The 19743-nt window shown below is 46.3% G+C and overlaps 1 protein-coding gene across 1 annotated transcript in view; it reads left to right on the top strand.

Moving 5' to 3' along the window:
• The first annotated feature begins 1799 nt into the window (after nucleotides 1–1799).
• DTD1 (D-aminoacyl-tRNA deacylase 1) overlaps nucleotides 1800–19743 on the top strand; it is a 183255-nt gene continuing 165311 nt past the window's right edge. The window contains exons 1-3 of the mRNA XM_040351008.1: nucleotides 1800–1940; nucleotides 9905–9995; nucleotides 15155–15390. Coding sequence (XP_040206942.1) covers nucleotides 1898–1940; nucleotides 9905–9995; nucleotides 15155–15390 — 370 coding nt within the window. The 5' untranslated portion in view covers nucleotides 1800–1897. The remainder of the gene's footprint in view (nucleotides 1941–9904; nucleotides 9996–15154; nucleotides 15391–19743) is intronic.

Genomic DNA, 19743 nt, shown 5'->3' with positions numbered 1-19743 from the left:
GCAAAGTAATGCTCTGGGGCCCCTACAATGGAGACAGTGTAGGTAAACAGATATCAAGTAGGTAGGAGGCAGACAAGCGGAGCTTCCCCTTTTACGCGGAGCTCCGCATTAACTACATGAACAATCATTCTGTACAGCAAAGAAACAGTGGGAAAATACTACATACAGTATATAAAGTAACAAAGCTGTCCTGTGCATATAATATATATGCTAGATTGATGCCTCTCCATCACTATGGCCCCTCTGCACCGCTACCAGCCTGCCTCCCCTATGTATCCATCACTCTCAGTGCCACCATAGGGCCCCCAATTTTGGGGAAGCGTGGGCTCAAGGACCTGCTGCTTTGGGGAAAGTGCAGGGCCCCCCCCCATGCAGCTGGGGCCCCTGGGCAGTGCCCAGGTGTGCCCTCTCATTAAGACAGCCCTGCCCATTGATTTCAATGGGCTGGGGCGCTTTAGGAGCGGTGTATTCACCAATCCTAAAACACTGCAAAGAAGCTGCTTAGAGGACTTTTTTTTACGTCCTGCAGCGCAGCGCCCCAGTGTGAAAGCACTCTGCTTTTTTCAGGTGCTTTTTTTAGCGCTAAAGCGCCTGAAAAACACCGACAGTGTAAAAGGGGGTCTAAAAGTGATCTTTTTTTTTTTTTTTAAGTGACAATGTAATTTTTTTTAAATAAATATGATGTATTTATTTTTTATTTAAAAGGGTTGCCGTAAACTCACGAAGCAAACAAAATGCACACGTAAGTCGCACCCGGATATGTAAACGGTGTTCAAATCACACGTTAGGTATCAATTGTCAGAGCGAGGGCAATAATTCTAGCCCTAGACCTCCTCTGTAAGACCCCTTTCACATTGAGGAGTTTTTCAGGCAGTACAATAGCGCTGCTGTCCCACCTGAAAAACTCCTTCACTGCAGACTCAATGTGAAAGCCTGAGGGCTTTCACACTGAGGCGATGCGCTGGCGGGGGAGACAAAAAAATCTCCTGTCAGCAGCATCTTTGGAGCGGTGAGAGGAACGGCATGTATACCGCTCCTTCACATTGAAAACAATGGGAAACCGCAGCAATATCGCCCGCAATGCGCCTCTAGCGGCTGATTCCCACGGCAATCCCGGCGGTATAGCGCCGCTATTTTTAGCGGCGTTATACCGCCACCGCGGCTCCCGCCCCAGTCTGAAAGGGGCCTAAGGCTGGATTCACACCTAGGCATTTTTAGTGCATTTTGCAGATTTGCACTACAGAACGTGTTCCATAGGAAACCATGGTAAATGGACTGTAGTGCAAATCTGCAAAATGCACTAAAAATGAATAGGTGTGAATCCAGCCTATCTCTAACCTGGTAACTGTTATTTTTTTTTAAAGCGCCGCCTATGGACATTTTTAGGTATCGTAGTTTCCAAGAGTGTGCGCAATTTCAACGCGTGACATGTTAGGTATCTATTTACTCGGTGTAACATCATCTTTCACATTATATAAAAAAAATTGGGCTAACTTTACTGTTTCGTGTTTTTTTATTTTTTTTTATTCATGAAAGTGCGTTTATTTCCAAAAAATTGTGTTTGAAAGACTGCTGCGCAAATGCATAAAATTTTGCGTTTTATTTTACTAGATTCTCTGCTAAAATATATAAAGGTTGGTGGTTCTAAGTAATTTTTTAGCAAAAAAATGCGGATTTGAACTTGTAAGCAACAAATGTCAGAAATGGGCTTAGTCGTGAGATGGATAAATAGGAGTGTCAGCTCCAAAGTCTGTGATACACACAGTGTACTGTCCGCTACCAATTAGAGCCGCTAGAGGGCGCGCACACACCCTCTCGGTCGGTTCATTATAGGAAGGTGGCTGTGCAGCAGACTCGGTATTGGAAAGCGTCTGTTTGTGTCCCCCGGCTGAGCACAATGAGAGCCATCATTCAAAGGGTGACTCAGGCCAGTGTGACTGGTAAGTGGCCGGACACAGCGCACAGGACAGCGGCTGCCGGTGACAGGCGGGGGGAAGTGATGACATCCTCCTCTGTGCAGTGCACCGGCTCTTCCGGGAACTTCCTGTCCACACACCCATCCCAGGCATGGGGGAGGGGAGGGAGCTCAGGAGACACCAGCAGTGTTTACATCCCTCCATAGATCATATCTGGATCCCCCACAATACATTATAGACACAAAGTCCCCCATACATGATACAATCTATACCAACTCTATGAAAGACCAGGACCTACCTAATCTATCCAATCAGTAGGTACACAATTGGGCAGACCCTTGCACTACAGACTTGCTTGCCATACATGCTTTGATGTTTATCATCCGATTGAGTCGATTGGCCAGAGGGCGGAAAATGATCAACAGTTTTGCATCTAATTGACAGCATAACTTGGTCATTAACCACTTCAGCCCCAGAAGGATTTGCCCCCTTCCTGACCAGGCCACTTTATGCGATACAGCATTCCGTCGCTTTAACTGACAATTGCGCGGTCGTTGCGACATACCCAAGCAAAACGAACGTCCCTTTTTCCCCACAGATAGAGTTTGATTTTGGTGGTATTTGATCGCCTCTGCCATTTTAATTTTTTTTGCACTAAACAAAAAAAGAGCGAAAATTTTGAAAAAAAAGCACAATGGGGGTAATTTACTAAAGGCAAATCCACTTTGCATGGGAAGTGCAGTCTATGTAGATCTGAGGAGAAGATCTGAAATGAGGGGAAACTCTGCTGGTTTTATCATCCAATCATGTGGATGCTAAAATGCTGTTTTTTTTTCCCTTGCATGTCTTCCTCAGATCTACAGCGACTGCACTTGCTGCACCAACTCCTATGTCACATACAGCTAAGGCGATTTGTGCAGGGGAGCCAACCTGCTGCCGTATTATGACGGTGGCTGGTTGGCAAGTAGTTAAAAGGTATGAGTTACGAACCGTCTGTGTTATCCCACCAGGAAGCTGTCACAGCCAGTCATAGGTGGCAGAGGCATGCTGCATGTATACAAGAGCCATGGATCTGGGCAGGGGAATGTCTCTGCCTCCTGTGATTGGCGGTGGACTTTGATAGCTTCTCAGACAAGTTTGAAATTGTTGGTGTTCAAGGGAGGAATGGTGTTGCATCATTAGTGTCAGTGGGAGGAATGGTGCCCCATCATTGGTGTCTCTGGGAGGAATGGTGCCCCATCATTGGTGTCTGTGGGAGGAATGGAGCCCGTCATTGGTGTCTGTGGGAGGAATGGAGCCCAGTCGTTGGTGTCAGTGGGAGGAATGGTGCCCCGTCATTGGTGTCTGTGGGAGGAATGGAGCCCGTCATTGGTGTCTGTGGGAGGAATGGAGCCCAGTTGTTGGTGTCAGTGGGAGGAATGGTGCCCCATCATTGATGTCTGTGGGAGGAATGGTGCCTGTCATTGGTGTCTGTGGGAGGAATGGTGCCCCGTCATTGGTGTCTGTGGGAGGAATGGTGCCCCGTCATTGGTGTCTGTGGGAGGAATGGTGCCCCGTCATTGGTGTCTGTGGGAGGAATGGTGCCCCGTTATTGGTGTCAGTGGGAGGAATGGTGCCCCATCATTGGTGTCAGTGGGAGGAATGGTGCCCTATCATTGGTGTTAGTGGGAGGAATGGTGCCCGTCATTGGTGTCTGTGGGAGGAATGGTGCCCCGTCATTGGTGTCTGTGGGAGAAATGGAGCCCCGTCATTGGTGTCTGTGGGAGGAATGGAGCCCCGTCATTGGTGTCTGTGGGAGGAATGGTGCCCCGTCATTGGTGTCAGTGGGAGGAATGGAGCCCCGTCATTGGTGTCTGTGGGAGGAATGGTGCCCCGTCATTGGTGTCTGTGGGAGGAATGGTGCCCCGTCATTGGTGTCTGTGGGAGGAATGGTGCCCCGTCATTGGTGTCTGTGGGAGGAATGGTGCCCCGTCATTGGTGTCTGTGGGAGGAATGGTGCCCCGTCATTGGTGTCTGTGGGAGGAATGGTGCCCCGTCATTGGTGTCTGTGGGAGGAATGGTGCCCCGTCATTGGTGTCTGTGGGAGGAATGGTGCCCCGTCATTGGTGTCTGTGGGAGGAATGGTGCCCCGTCATTGGTGTCTGTGGGAGGAATGGTGCCCCGTCATTGGTGTCTGTGGGAGGAATGGAGCCCCGTCATTGGTGTCTGTGGGAGGAATGGTGCCCCGTCATTGGTGTCAGTGGGGGGGGATGGTGCCACGTCATTGGTGTCAGTGGGGGGGGATGGTGCCACGTCATTGGTGTCAGTGGGAGGAATGGAGCCCCGTCATTGGTGTCTGTGGGAGGAATGGTGCCCCGTCATTGGTGTCTGTGGGAGGAATGGTGCCCCGTCATTGGTGTCTGTGGGAGGAATGGTGCCCCGTCATTGGTGTCTGTGGGAGGAATGGAGCCCCGTCATTGGTGTCTGTGGGAGGAATGGTGCCCCGTCATTGGTGTCTGTGGGAGGAATGGTGCCCCGTCATTGGTGTCAGTGGGGGGGGATGGTGCCACGTCATTGGTGTCAGTGGGAGGAATGGAGCCCCGTCATTGGTGTCTGTGTGAGGAATGGTGCCCTGTCATTGGTGTCTGTGGGAGGAATGGTGCCCAGTCATTGGTGTCTGTGGGAGGAATGGGGCCCAGTCATTGGTGTCTGTGGGGGGAATGGTGCCCCGTCATTGGCGTCAATGGATAACATGGTGCCTCAGTGGTCGGATAAAGGAAAGCAAAGGGTCCCATCATGAACTGTGTAAAACCTAGTGAGCTGCTGTGCTTATTCCATGAAGCTTCCCACACTTCATTAAAATATGTGAATCATCAATTCTAATACAATAAGTGCAGCGCTAAACTGCATAAGAATATCCCATGAGGATATTAAGCGCAATCAATAAACATATAAAGTAATAACATTTAAATAAAGTGCATAGTGCCAAATAAAACATATGAATCCATAGAGTGTCCTCATATGTATGACAAATAGTGAAGAGTAATGTGCCAGTACACTTTACACAGGTATATATGGAAAGAAGCGCTCTGTGTTCTTAGATCCACCGTTGTGCCCTCACCTCCTATATGCCTTTGTAAAAGGTTAATCCTCCAGAGCTTTCCTCCTCCTCAATGCTGACCGTGAGCTTCAATCACGTCGATCACCCCTTGGTATTTATCCTCCTTATTTGTCCCCCATGAACTCCAATCACAACACCCACATGCAAAGCAATCGAATCTTGCAATAATGCTTTATTTTTTATTATTTTTTTATTCAAAACGAATGAATGCACTCACATGTCAAATTCTGAATCAAGCATGTATATGCGAATAGTTCTCTAAGGCCCCTTTCACACGGGGCAGGGGAGGTGCGGTGGCGTATAGTGGTGCGATTTTTAGCGCCGATATACCTTCGTATTTACCACGATATTCGACCGGTAGTGGTGCGGTTTTAACCCCCGCTAGCGGCTGAAAAAGGGTTAATGCTGCCCACAATGCATCTCTGCAGAGGCGCATTGCCGGCAGTATTACCGCGACTTGCCATTGATTTCAATGGGAAGGAGCGGTAAACACCCCGCTCCTATACCGCTCCAAAGATGCGGCTAGCAGGACTTTTGGAGCGGTCCTGCTAGCGCACCACTTCAGTGTGAAAGCCTTCAAACTGAAGACTGCAGGGCACGATTTTTTCAGGCGGTATAGCAGCTCTGCGCCTGAAAAACGTGTCAGTGTGAAAGGGGCCTAATCCTGTAATCACATAAATGTGACGTTCTTTAACTGGTTGCCGACCAGCCGCTGTCGTTTTGCGGCGGCAGGTCGGCTCCCCTGCGCGAGAGCACGTAACTATATGTCCGCTTTCGCGCAGGCCACTAGGGGCGTTCGCGCCCCCCGCTCTCCCCTGACGCACGTGCCGCCGGGCACACGCGATTGCTCGTTACAGAGCGGGGACCGGGAGCTGTGTGTGTAAACACACAGCTCCCAGTCCTGTCAGGGAGAGAAATGCTGATCTTCTGTTCATTCAATGTATGAACAGAAGATCAGTGTTTCCCCTAGTGAGGCCACCCCCCCCCCACAGTAAGAACACACCCAGGGAACATACTTAACCCCTTCCCCGCCCCCTAGTGTTAACCCCTTCACTGCCAGTAGCATTTTTATAGTAATCCAATGCATTTTTATAGCACTGATCGCTATAAAAATGCCAATGGTCCCAAAAATGTGTCAGAAGTGTCCAAAGTGTCCGCCATAATGTCGCAGTACCGAAAAAAAATCGCTGATCGCCGCCATTACTAGTAAAAAAAATATTAATAAAAATGCCATAAAACTACCCCCTATATAGTAAACACTATAACTTTTGCGCAAACCAATCAATAAACGCTTATTGCGATTTTTTTTCACGAAATATGTAGAAGAATACGTATCGGCCTAAACTGAGGAAAAAAAAATTTTTTTTATATATTTTTTGGGGGATATTTATTACAGCAAAAAGTGAAAAATATAAATTTTTTTCAAAATTGTGGCTCTATTTTTGTTTATAGCGCAAAAACTAAAAACCGCAGAGGTGATCAAATACCACCAAAAGAAAGCTCTATTTGTGGGGGAAAAAGGCCGCCAATTTTGTTAGGGAGCCACGTCGCACGACCGAGCAATTGTCAGTTAAAGCGACGCAGTGCCGAATCGCAAAAAGTGCTCTGGTCTTTGACCAGCAACATGGTCCGGGGGTTAAGTGGTTAAAAACTTCAGTCCAACAAGACATTTTGTTTACTTAATAATAAATTAGTCTTAGGCCAGATTTTTTCTGGTTTATTTTCATTCTTTTTCTACAGGGGTGTTCTAATATATTTCCAGCACATTTTTGCATATTTGCTTTAAATGACTATCCAGGCTGTTCAAAGTAAAATGCTAAAACATTTATAGCAGGTAGAGGTTTATTATGGCAGAGGAGATTTTGTACGTCTTCTGCCATATGACCCCTTTCCTTTCCTGCTATCAATTTTTTAAAGATAATTTTACATGTACTGCCACACATCTTGCAAATGCCGGGAGTAAAGCCTGGTACACACGATCGAATTTCCATCGGACAAAGCGTAGGACTTTTGTCTGAAGGGCGTTGGCCGTGAACTTGTATTGCGTACAAACGACAAAGAATTGTCAGCCAACAAACGCAAAACAACGTGTTTTTTCAGCTCTTTAGTGCCACCCTTTGGGCAACTTCTGCTAATGTTGTAGTATGGTGAGCATTGCTTCTGAGCATGCGTGTTCGTACTTTGGAGTTTTGTCCGATGGTCTTGGAAAATCCGACGACACACAATTGTTGTCGGGAAATTTTAAAGCATGCCATCCAACATTTGTCCGGAAAATCCAACAACAATTGTCCGATGGAGCATACAATAGAGCTGCACGATTCTGGTCAAAATGAGAATCACAATTCTTTTGCTCACGATTCTCAAAAACTGAATGCCAGAACCCCCCCCCCCCCCCAAATAAATAAACCTGTGATTTATCTGAAAATATGAATATATAAAAAACAGACCAGTGATATGTGTATAATGTTAAAGACCAAACTTTGATTCTGCTTTTTTCATAGGAGTTATATGGTCTTTAACATTATAGACCTATCACTGGTCTCTTTTTTATACATCAGAAGCAGTACCGCCAGCAATCATCGGGTGGCGCATGGATACACACAGTTGTACAGAACTGTGAGAAAGATTAATACATCAGAAGCAGTACCGCCGGCAACCACTGGGTGGCGCAAGGATACACACTACAGTTGTACAGATCTGCAAGAGAAGCCCAGGCATCCATCCAGCGGCGCATGCTGCTGATGTCAGTTCCGATATCGCCGCCATTTGCGTTCCACTCTGGTTAAGTGGAAGGGTAGGGAGACCGCCGCTCCAGGTGAGCACAGGCAGGTAATCAATGTCCACTCAGGAATCACACGGGTGCTGGCAATGCATAGAATTAAGCAGGTGGGAGAATGGATGGACAGCCGCACTCCAAAAAGTCTTGTTGAAAAAAGACGTGCTCTTTATTGTAAAAAGGAAAAAATGCACAGCACACAACAGCATACAGTGGGATAGACAGCTGACGCGTTTCACATTAACAACTAATGCTTAGTCATAGCTCACTCTGGTTAAGTGGAACCGGCCGTGAAACAGAGGAATCGCGGGTCATCCCACGGGGAGATTGCGGGCGGGGAGAATCGAGATCGCGATTCTCTCCGCGATTAATTGTGCAGCTCTAGCATACAAACAGTTGGATTTTCCGACAACAGCCTGTCGTCGCACAATCCGATCGTGTGTATGAGGCTTAAGAGCCAGGTGTCTGGGAAATGCAGCTCCTTTGCAAATGCACACAAAAATGGCCGCCTATTGACTGAAGACTCCAGACATGGAAGAGTGGGAGGAAATGGCAGCTGGATACTGGTAAGTTGCAATTAGGGTTGTCCCGATACCGATACTAGTATCGGTATCGGGACCGATTCCGAGTATTTGCGGGAGTACTCGTACTCCCGCAAATACCCCCGATACCCAAATAGAATACTTCCCCCCCTTCCCTCCCTCCCCCTCCGCCGTGACGCCGCATCCCGCCGCCATTCGCCGCATCCCCGCTGCCGCCGACTGTGTCATACGCCGGGAACATTACAGCTTTGAATAGCTGTAATGATTGGCGCCGCGCATAGACACTCCCCCTCGCTCGGGTGAACTGTCCAATCCCGAGCGAGGGGGAGTGTCTATACGCAGCGCCAATCATTACAGCGATTCAAAGTTGTAATGTTCCCGGCGTATGACACAGTCGGCGGCAGCGGGGATGCAGGTAAGTGGGACATGGATACATGGGGGGGAGACGCTGGATACATGGGGGGGAGACGCTGGATGGGGGGAGACGCTGGATACATGGGGGGGAGACGCTGGATGGGGGGAGACGCTGGATACATGGGGGGGAGACGCTGGATACATGGGGGGAGACGCTGGATGGGGGGAGACAATGGCTGCATTGGGGGAGACGCTGGATGGGGGGAGACGCTGGATACATGGGGGGGAGACGCTGGATGGGGGGAGACGCTGGATGGGGGGGGAGACAATGGCTGCATGGGGGGAGACGCTGGATGGGGGGAGACAATGGCTGCATGGGGGGAGACATGGCTGGATGGGGGTGACAATGGCTGGATGGGGGGTGACAATGGCTGCATGGGGGGTGACAATGGCTGGATGGGGGGTGACAATGGCTGGATGGGGGGTGACAATGGCTGGATGGGGGGAGACAATGGCTGCATGGGGGGAGACGCTGGATGGGGGGAGACAATGGCTGGATGGGGGGTGACAATGGCTGCATGGGGGGTGACAATGGCTGCATGGGGGAATACATTGCTGGATGGGGGGGTGACAATGGCTGGATGGGGGGATACATTGCTGCATGGGGGGAGACAATGGCTGCATGGGGGGTGACAATGGCTGCATGGGGGGAGACAATGGCTGCATGGGGGGAGACAATGGCTGCATATGTGGGGGGACATCGCTGCATTTGGGGACACATTTAAAAAAAAGTATCGGTATTCGGTATCGGCGACTACTTGAAAAAAAGTATCGGTACTTGTACTCGGTCTCAAAAAAGTGGTATCGGGACAACCCTAGTTGCAATGGATTACATTTTAGATTTGCTTTATCTGTATGTTGTTTTTTCATATAACTGCAGGCCAATACATCCTAACCTCCTGGTTTCCTCCGGGTACTCCGCTTTCCTCCCACACTCCAAAGACATGCTGGAAGGATAATTGTCTCCTGTCCAAATTGGCCCTAGTATGTGTATGAATGTGTGTTAGGGACCTTACATTGGAAGCTCCTTGAGGGACTGGTGTGAACGTACAATATATGTAAAGCGCTGCGCAAATTGACGGTGCTTTATAAGTACCTGAAATAAATAAATAACCCTCCCCATCAATCTACTAACATACTATCTTTACATTTACAGTGGGAGAAGAACAGGTCAGCTCCATCGGACGGGGCATCTGTGTGTTGCTGGGTATTTCAGTAGAAGACACACAGAAGGATATTGATTATATGTAAGTTCTTCACCATTTTCAGTAGTGTTTGTATGTTAAATGGTCCCCCGCTCCTGTGTTTGTTTTCTATCATTTGTATGTGCAGTTATATAGATAAAAAGGCTGGGGGGGGCTTTGTGGATCAGGTCTCATGGAAGCAGCCATTGTGGTTGGGGGTCACATTCTAGTTCTCAGTGAACAGGTTGGACTTCCCCGCTTCAAACCTGAAATCCATTACTTGGATTAGGGAATGGCTGTTTGGTTGAATGTGAGCTAATGCAGAATCTGATCAGATATTTTGCTTCATGACAGGTTCACTTTAACCACTTAAAGGGTAAGTCTACTTTCATGGGGGGGGGATAGCAAATAAAGAAAAAAAAATACAGCGTATACAATTGCGGCACAAGTCATATTGTAATTGAATGTTATTAAAAATGACCTTTCCATTCAATCTGAAACCGCTGTAATTTTTCAATATGGCTAGATTGAGTTGTTCTGTTCATAGAATGTTTACTGACCACACCCTAGAAACAGAATTTCCTGCATGTGTGATTGGCTCACCAATTTTCCTAGAAGTCTGTTTAACCACTTGCCGACCTCCTCATGTACATATACGTCAGCAGAATGGCACGGACAGGCACATGTACGTACCGGTACGTCCTCTGCTTGACGTGGGTCGGGGGTCCGATCGGGACCCCCCCCCCGGTACATGCGGCAGTCGGCAAGCCTCGGGGAGCGATCCGGGACGCCGGCGCGGCTATTCGTTTATAGCCGCCCCGTCGCGATCGCTCCCCGGAGCTGAAGAACGGGGAGAGCCGTATGTAAACACGGCTTCCCCGTGCTTCACTATGGCGGCGCATCGATCGAGTGATCCCTTTTATTAGGGAGACTCGATCGATGATGTCAGTCCTACAGCCACACCCCCCTACAGTTGTAAACACACACAAAGTGAACCCTAAATGTTACAGCGCCCCCTGTGTTTAACTCCCAAACTGCAACTGTCATTTTCACAATTGAGAATGCAATTTAAATGCATTTTTTGCTGTGAAAATGACAATGGTCCCAAAAATGTGAAAAAAAACGCTGATCGCCGCCATTAGTAGTAAAACAAATAAAAATGCAATAAAACTATCCCCTATTTTGTAAACGCTATCAATTTTGCACAAACCAACCGATAAACGATTATTGCGATTTTTTTTTAACCAAAAATAGGTAGAAGAATACGTATCGGCCTAAACTGAGGAAAAAAATAAATTTTATATATGTTTTTGGGGGATATTTATTATAGCAAAAAGTAAAAAATATTGCATTTTTTTCAAAATTGTCACTCTATTTTTGTTTATAGCGCAAAAAATAAAAACCGCAGAGGTGATCAAATACCACCAAAAGAAAGCTCTATTTGTGGGGAAAAAAGGACGCCAATTTTGTTTGGGAGCCACATCGCACGACCGCGCAATTGTGTGTTAAAGCGACGCAGTCCCGAACTGTAAAAACCCCTTGGGTCTTTAGGCAGCATATTGGTCCGGTCCTTAAGTGGTTAAGATACAAGTCAGATTTCAGGCATCCCCTGCAACAAAAATTAAATTTTTGGTGAGATATTTCCAATAGGAACACATCTAAAGGGATGCAGGCCAAGCAGATTTCCTCATTAGTGCTCTGCAGCTGCCACACCTGACTGATAATTATGAAACAACTCCCATTAGACCCACTGAGCACAGAGGCACAGACAAGGAATCTACAACAAAGGTGGTTATAATTAGGGTTGTCCCTATACCATTTTTTTAGGACCGAATACAAGTACCGATACTTTTTTTCATGTACTCGCCGATACCGAAACTTTTTTTTAAATGTGTCCCCAAATGCAGCCATGTCCCCCCACATATGCAGCCATGTCCCCCACATATTGCAGCCATGTCCCCCACATATTGCAGCCATGTCCCCCACATATTCCAGCCATGTCCCCCACATATTGCAGCCATGTCCCCCACATATTGCAGCCATGTCCCCCACATATTGCAGCCATGTCCCCCACATAATGCAGCCATGTCCCCCACATAATGCAGCCATGTCCCCCACATAATGCAGCCATGTCCCCCACATATTGCAGCCATGTCCCCCACATAATGCAGCCATGTCCCCCACATATTACAGCCATGTCCCCCACATATTACAGCCATGTCCCCCACATATTACAGCCATGTCCCCCACATAATGCAGCCATGTCCCCCACATAATGCAGCCATGTCCCCCACATATTACAGCCATGTCCCCCACATATTCCAGCCATGTCCCCCACATATTCCAGCCATGTCCCCCACATATTCCAGCCATGTCCTCCACATTTTCCAGCCATGTTCCCCACATATTCCAGCCTTGTCCCCCACATATTCCAGCCTTGTCCCCCACATATTCCAGCCATGTCCCCCACATATTCCAGTCATGTCCCACATACCTGGATGATGCCGCACGTGCCGCGTTAATCAGCGCGCCGGGAACATTACAGCGTTCGTTTGAATAGCTGTATCCCCACCGCGTATAGACACTCCCCCTTGCTCGAGATTGGACAGATCATCCGTCCAATCCCACGCAAGGGGGATTGTCTATACGCGGCCGGGATACAGCTATTCAAACGAAAGCTGTAATGTTCCCCGCACGCTGATTAACGCGGCGGCGGCGGCTTTGCGGGGGGGAAAGTATTCTATTTCGGTATCGGGGGTATTTGCGGGAGTACGAGTACTCCCGCAAATACTCGGTATCGGTCCCGATACCGATACTGGTATCGGTATCGGGACAACCCTAGTTATAATCCTTGCAATGTTCATAGATCACCCAGGGAGGAATGTTTTTTTTTTCTAAACAAAAGTGGAGTTACGCTTTAATGCCCAGAAAAATTTGCCCCTTAATGACCAGGCCCTTTTTTGCGATCGCTTCTAATTTTACCACAAAAAAATGGGAAAACATATTGACTCCTTTAAGCCTAGGGTGTCCATGTGCATGCCTTACTGTGTCCATGTGCATGCCTCACTTTGCCCATGCCTCACTGTGCCCATGCCTCACTGTGTCCATGACTAGACTGACGTTTAACATGGGAGTCTATGGAAGGGGTGCCCGGCTTTGAAAAATCGGTGCTCGCCAGCCGTAGGTCCCCCAGGCAACAAACACACTTGTAGAGGAGAAATTGGACTACATGTGTGCCAAGTTCCGGGTCCAGGGAACCTACGACCGGCTGGTACAGGGTCCCCAAAGTCACCGGAGAAATGACCGTTTAACATGGGAGTCTATGGAAGGGGTGCCCAGCTTTGAAAAATCGGTGCTCCCCGGCCATAGGTCCCCAGGACAACAAACTTTGCACACTTGTAGAGGAAGAGTGTGGCTACATGCATCTACAGACATCCACATTTTAAGACTAACCTACCTAGACCTGTAAAGAAGAAATCAGTATACATACCTTTTCTGAAGCCCATCTCCAGTGGCGGAAGCTCTGCAGAGGTCACGGCCGACAACTTCTCTGAAATGAAAGGGGAGTGACAGTGACATGACCCATAGACTTACTATGGGGCTTCCGTTGTCGGAAGTGTCCTCTGCCCCCACCTACACAGCGAAGCCGTGGTTGACAACTCAGCGTACGATCGGGTCAGATCGGCTGCAGAAAAGGTATGTATACCGATTTCTTCTTTACAGGGCTAGATAGGTTAGTGTCAGATTGTGGATGTCTGTAGATGCAGGGATGTTAGTTTTTGGAGGGATTTCTACTTTAACTCTTCACAGTTATAATTAACGCCTTCCGCCCCTTCTCCCCTTAGCTGTTATGTTTGTTTTTTTCCTTTTATTGGTTGAACTAGATGGACTTGTGTCTTTTTTCAACCTGACTAACTATGTGATTTTATTTTCTATTTTGTTACCATTAATATTCAAATTTGTTGTTGTTTTCATATGTCTTGTTTGCTATTTTTTTCCCAGTGTCCCATTTACATTTTTTTGCAAAATTTCAAAATGAAAAAACTTTTTTCATTTGCAAATAACTGCTACGTGTTCTATCAGAAACATAATTTCAATGTCATTGTAGACAGGGCAAATTATAGAATAAAATGTATAGGGCCAGATTCTCAAAGGCGTTACGACGGCACAACGCCATTTGCGCCGTCGTAAGTCCTAATCTGGCCCAGGGTATCTATGCGACTGATTCTTAGAATCAGTTACGCATAGATACCCATTAGATCTGACAGACGTAAGGCTCTTACGCTGTCAGATCTTAAATGCAATTTTTTTTCCCGCCGCTAGGTGTCGCATCGTCGTTTTCCCCATCGTCTATGCAAATTAGCTAGTTACGCGAGATTCCCGAACGTACGCGCGGACGACGCAGTGATTTTACGACGTTTCCGTAAGCGTAAACTTGCCCCTGCTATAATGAGGGGCACGTTTACGTAGGTCCGTCGTATGCCATGTTAAGTATGGCGTCGGGTCAGCGTCGGCTTTTTCCGTCGTTTTCGTAAGTCGTTTGCGAATACGACTTTACGTCAATGACGCTCACGTCGGCGTCATTGACGTTTTCCGTCGTGAGCTGGAGCATGCGCACTGGGCTATTTTTCCGCCCGGCGCATGCGCAGTTCGATCGGCGCGGGGGCGCGCTTAATTTAAATACAAGCCCCCCCTTTGAATTACGCGGCCTTACGCCGGGCCAATTACACTACGCCGACGCAAATTACAAAGCAAGTGCTTGGAGAATACGGCACTTGCTCCAGTAATTTGCGGCGGCGTAGTGTAAATGGCTTACACTACGCCGCCGCAGATTATACAAGAATCTGGCCCATAGTTTTTATTCATAGTAAAACTACTTTTTAAAACCAACACTGGTTGAAACATGAAAATAAAAACCGTTTTATTTATTCATTTTTATATATTTTTTTACACCTATTTGTTTATTTATTTATTTATTTCCAATTTGTTTATTGATTGCATAGAGAATAATATTTTTTTGCAAAACAATATTGTCAAAAAGCCTGTATTGTCCTCCATTTCCAACAAAAAAAAAATGATGTATTTTTTTTTTTTATCGTAAATATTGCTCTGGTTCATAATGGGTAATTGCAGTGGTAATTTTTGAAAATCTAGACTTGTATTCATAAAAAAAAAATTCTTCCTGGAGCATCAAGTTTAACCCTTGCTGCTTGTCCTTGCAGGGTGAGAAAGATTCTGAACCTTCGGATATTTGCGGATGACAGTGGCAAACATTGGAGTAAAAGTGTTATGGACAAGCAGTATGAGGTGCTGTGCGTCAGCCAGTTTACGTTGCAGTGCGTCTTAAAAGGAAACAAGCCCGACTATCACATGGCAATGCCGTCCGAGAACGCTGAACCATTCTACCAGGACTTCTTGGAGCGAATGAGAAAGGCCTACAAACCGGAACTAATCAAAGGTACTACTTCATAGTAAATGTGTTGTATGCCTCATCTAAATACTGAGCTACAACACACTGTACATTTATGTGTAAAACTATAAAGAAAATTTAACACTGTGGGTGTAAGGGAATTGTTTTTTTTCTTTCATAATGGTATCTTTTAAAGTGGGTATATACCCTTTTATAACCACTTTTGCCAACAGGTAAGCCTATAATAAGGATTACTTCTAGGTACCGTTAATATCTCCTAAACTTGCACAGTTTAGAAGATATTCACTGTATCCACATGTGCTAATGTCATCGGCACATGCGCACTGAAGAAACAGCTCGTTCGTGCCATTTCTTTAGCTGCTGTGCCATAACCGTCATCGCAGCGCTGGAGCTCGCAAACCCAGAAGTAACATTCTGGAGACATTTCGCCCCATCACAGTGCGCCAACAAACTTCACTACCCAATATTGTCCATTAGAAATACTTTAACCCCCCCCCTAAGGTATATGGTATAACAGTGCAGGCAGGAACCTCTCTTTCAAAACATGCCCCACGCACAGACACAGGGCCACGCAACAGCTGATGACTGATCACTGTACCCAGCCCACTGCCGGTGCCATGTGACCGCTGTAACCAATCACAGCAGGTCACATGACAGTTGTAAACAATGGATGGCTTCCTTTGAAGCCATCCATTCCATTGTATACAATTGTGTTACAATCACAGCCCATCTGCACCATGTGATTAGCTCTGGCCAATTACAGCTAATCACAAACAAAACAAACTGAATTAAATCATTTAATTCCATAAAATGCTTGCAAATAGCAATGTGCTATATGCAGACATAATGGGTGGGGAAAAGTTAAATAGTACAGTAATAGTAGTACAGTTTTACTGTGGTAACATTATTTTTATTTGGTCAAAGTGTGTTTAATTTTTTTTTATAGTTTACGTACTGTCACCAGTCAGTGTCCCTGATCACCGCCACACCTGTTATATGATGACGCTGTACTGCATGGTGTCGGCATGTTAAAAAAAAGAAATGGCTATAGCCAGTGGCACTCATGGAGCAGCGAAAATCCGATGACATGGTTATACAGAAGTCAATTTATAGAGCATAGATCATCATTCATGTAACGGGGTAAACAATGTTCTCCAGTTTACCGGTCAGTGGTTTTAATGTTATGGCTGATTGGTGTATAGTATAATGCATATGTGCCACTTTATCCGTAGGGGATCATTCAGACTAGTGGTACAGAGCATGCTGTAGTCCTGCTTTCACAGATATTGCTCTTTTCCAAAAGAGATGCCACCTCCAGCCCACACATTAGTATTTTTATTTAGTGAGATGCCACCCCCGCCACACACACTGATCTTTCCCCCGTTACGTCCTCCCTCCAGAACATACACAGTGGCTTTTTTTCCAATGAGATCCCTCCTTCAGCACACACACTGATCTTTCCCCAGTAAGGTCCCACCTCCAGCACACACACTGATCTTTCCCCAGTAAGGTCCCACCTCCAGCACACACACTGATCTTTCCCCAGTAAGGTCCCACCTCCAGCACACACACTGATCTTTCCCCAGTAAGGTCCCACCTCCCAGCACACACACTGATCTTTCCCCAGTAAGGTCCCACCTCCAGCACACACACTGATCTTTCCCCAGTAAGGTCCCACCTCCAGCACACACACTGATCTTTCCCCAGTAAGGTCCCACCTCCAGCACACACACTGATCTTTCCCTAGTAAGGTCCTACCTCCAGCACACACACTGATCTTTCCCCAGTAAGGTCCCACCTCCAGCACACACACTGATCTTTCCCCAGTAAGGTCCCACCTCCAGCACACACACTGATCTTTCCCCAGTAAGGTCCCACCTCCAGCACACACACTGATCTTTCCCCAGTAAGGTCCCTCCTTCAGCACACACACTGATCTTTCCCCAGTAAGGTCCCACCTCCAGCACACACACTGATCTTTCCCCAGTAAGGTCCCACCTCCAGCACACACACTGATCTTTCCCCAGTAAGGTCCCACCTCCAGCACACACACTGATCTTTCCCCAGTAAGGTCCCTCCTTCAGCACACACACTGATCTTTCCCCAGTAAGGTCCCTCCTTCAGCACACACACTGATCTTTCCCCAGTAAGGTCCCACCTCCAGCACACACACTGATCTTTCCCCAGTAAGGTCCCACTTCTAGCACACACACTGATCTTTCCCTAGTAAGGTCCCACCTCCAGCACACAGATATTGCTCTTTTCTACGTGTCCTTTGAGGTTCAACAGTCATCTCTACCTTCTCCTTCTCCACAATAATCTCTGCAGAAGGAAGATTTCTCATTGCTTTTTAGTAACTTTATTGGAAGATATAAGGAGGCTGGTATGTATGTAAGAGTAATGGTTCATGCACACAAGGCTTTTATAGGCATATTGTATGTCTAGCCTGATTTCCAGATGCTTTCTGAACCTGCAACATGCACGATTAAATGCCAATACAAAGGAGCATCTAATTTACAAGAGCAAGACAACGTACAGCCATTCACTTGTGTGGCAGGCAGTATGCTACATGTGTGGCTCCACGGGTGCTGGAAAGCACTAGGAAATTATCCTAGGCATACAATATGCCTATAAAACTCCTTTGTGCATGAACCTATAAGAGTCTGTAGTGCAGGATTGTGCATGCGTGGTATAGTACTGTTAAGACGTGGGGTGGAGAGACGGCAACTAATTTTTCCAAATATAATGCTTTATTTATACATGTAACATGTACAAATTACAGTACCTACGCGTTTCGGCTGTTGGTTTCGACCATTGATGGCTTTGACTAAGGCTAACAACTGAAATGCGTAGGCTGCTGTAATTTGTATAAACTACCTGTATCAATAAAGCATTATATTTGGAAGAAGGAGTTGCCGAGTCTCCATCCTACTTCTCCATGTTGTGCTTGGGTGCAGGGAGACACATGATCTAGTGCACCGTCTGCTTACCTCCGCGGGGAAACCATCTGAGCGTTGTCTCTTTCTCCACACAAAATGGTATAGTACTGTGCCCAGAAATCTCAAAACTCACATGGCTGACTATTTAATTTGTGATGAGATGCGCCCTAAGGTTTATTCATGTTTACGGGCATGCAGATACTGCAGTTTAATTTTAACACTAGCATACAGTATGCTCTGGTGACCATAAAAAAAGGCTGACCCCCCATTCAGAAATCAGTCTAGAAAGTGCATAGGGCATAGCATTTTTTTCACTGCATAAATCTGCAAAAATGTAGTCTGTACAGTTTACCCGAAGGGCTTTTTATTTTTCTAATTAAAACTGGAGTTAACCTTTAAGTCCAGCTAATAAAATGTTCATAACATTTGTGCAGCACGTTAGTTTAAAGTATAAAAGACGCGCACAGTGACTTTAATCGTACAAATAAGATATTGATTTCTAGGTAGAGAACAAAACAACATTCTGTGTTATGTTACAATTTATAGTTGTAACGGCAAGCATATTGACTGCTGTAGATCAGACTTGTAGGTAATGCTTTTAAAATGATGTTTTGAACGCACAGCTTACAAGACGTAGCCAGTGACCGATACATCTGACTTCGCAGTACACACACTTAGGAATTCCTGATTGAGGCATTTAGTCCTGATTTATTGGGCGCTCCTCATGCTCAGCAGACAGAACCCATTCTAATTCTGAGGGTACAGCAGCATACTCTGCCAACATGGGGAAATTCATTTTGTCTAATTTGGAAGCATTTTATATTTTGGTGTGCCCAGGAGAAAATGTAGAAAGTTCTACAATCAAACTATATGGCATTTTTATTACACTTTGTCTATTAACAGTTCTAGAAAACGTATGCATTTAGGGCTCTTCCACACGGTTGTAGAAAATGCTGCATTCAGATGTATACAGCACAGGGCTCGACAAATCCCGATCGCCAGGTTTTTTTTTTTTTTTGTGAAGTCCCCAGCTCTTCCTTGTGTGAGCTGGCGCCATCTGGTGGTGGCCGTTGGTATTACAAGTTGAGCATTACAAGTTAAACAGCAATTCTAATGCCATTTTTCACTATTTTCACTGCCATCTCCTTCCCTCTAATTAGAACACCCAAACATTATATATATTTTTTATCCTAACACCCTAGAGAATAAAATGGCGATCGTTGCAATACTTTCTGTCACGCCGTATTTGTGCAGCGGTCTTACAATTGCACTTTTTTTGGGGAAAAATTACACTTTTTTTAATTAAAAAATAAGACAACAGTAAAGTTATCCCCATTTTTTTTTATATTATGAAAGATAATGTTACGCCGAGTAAATTCATACCCAACATGTCACGCTTCAAAATTGCGTCCGCTCGTGGAATGCCGACAAACTTTTACCC

Source organism: Rana temporaria, chromosome 4 (assembly GCF_905171775.1).
Source record: "Rana temporaria chromosome 4, aRanTem1.1, whole genome shotgun sequence".
NCBI classification, from domain to species: Eukaryota; Metazoa; Chordata; class Amphibia; order Anura; family Ranidae; genus Rana; species Rana temporaria.
This window is presented reverse-complemented; position numbering and strand designations above follow the sequence as displayed.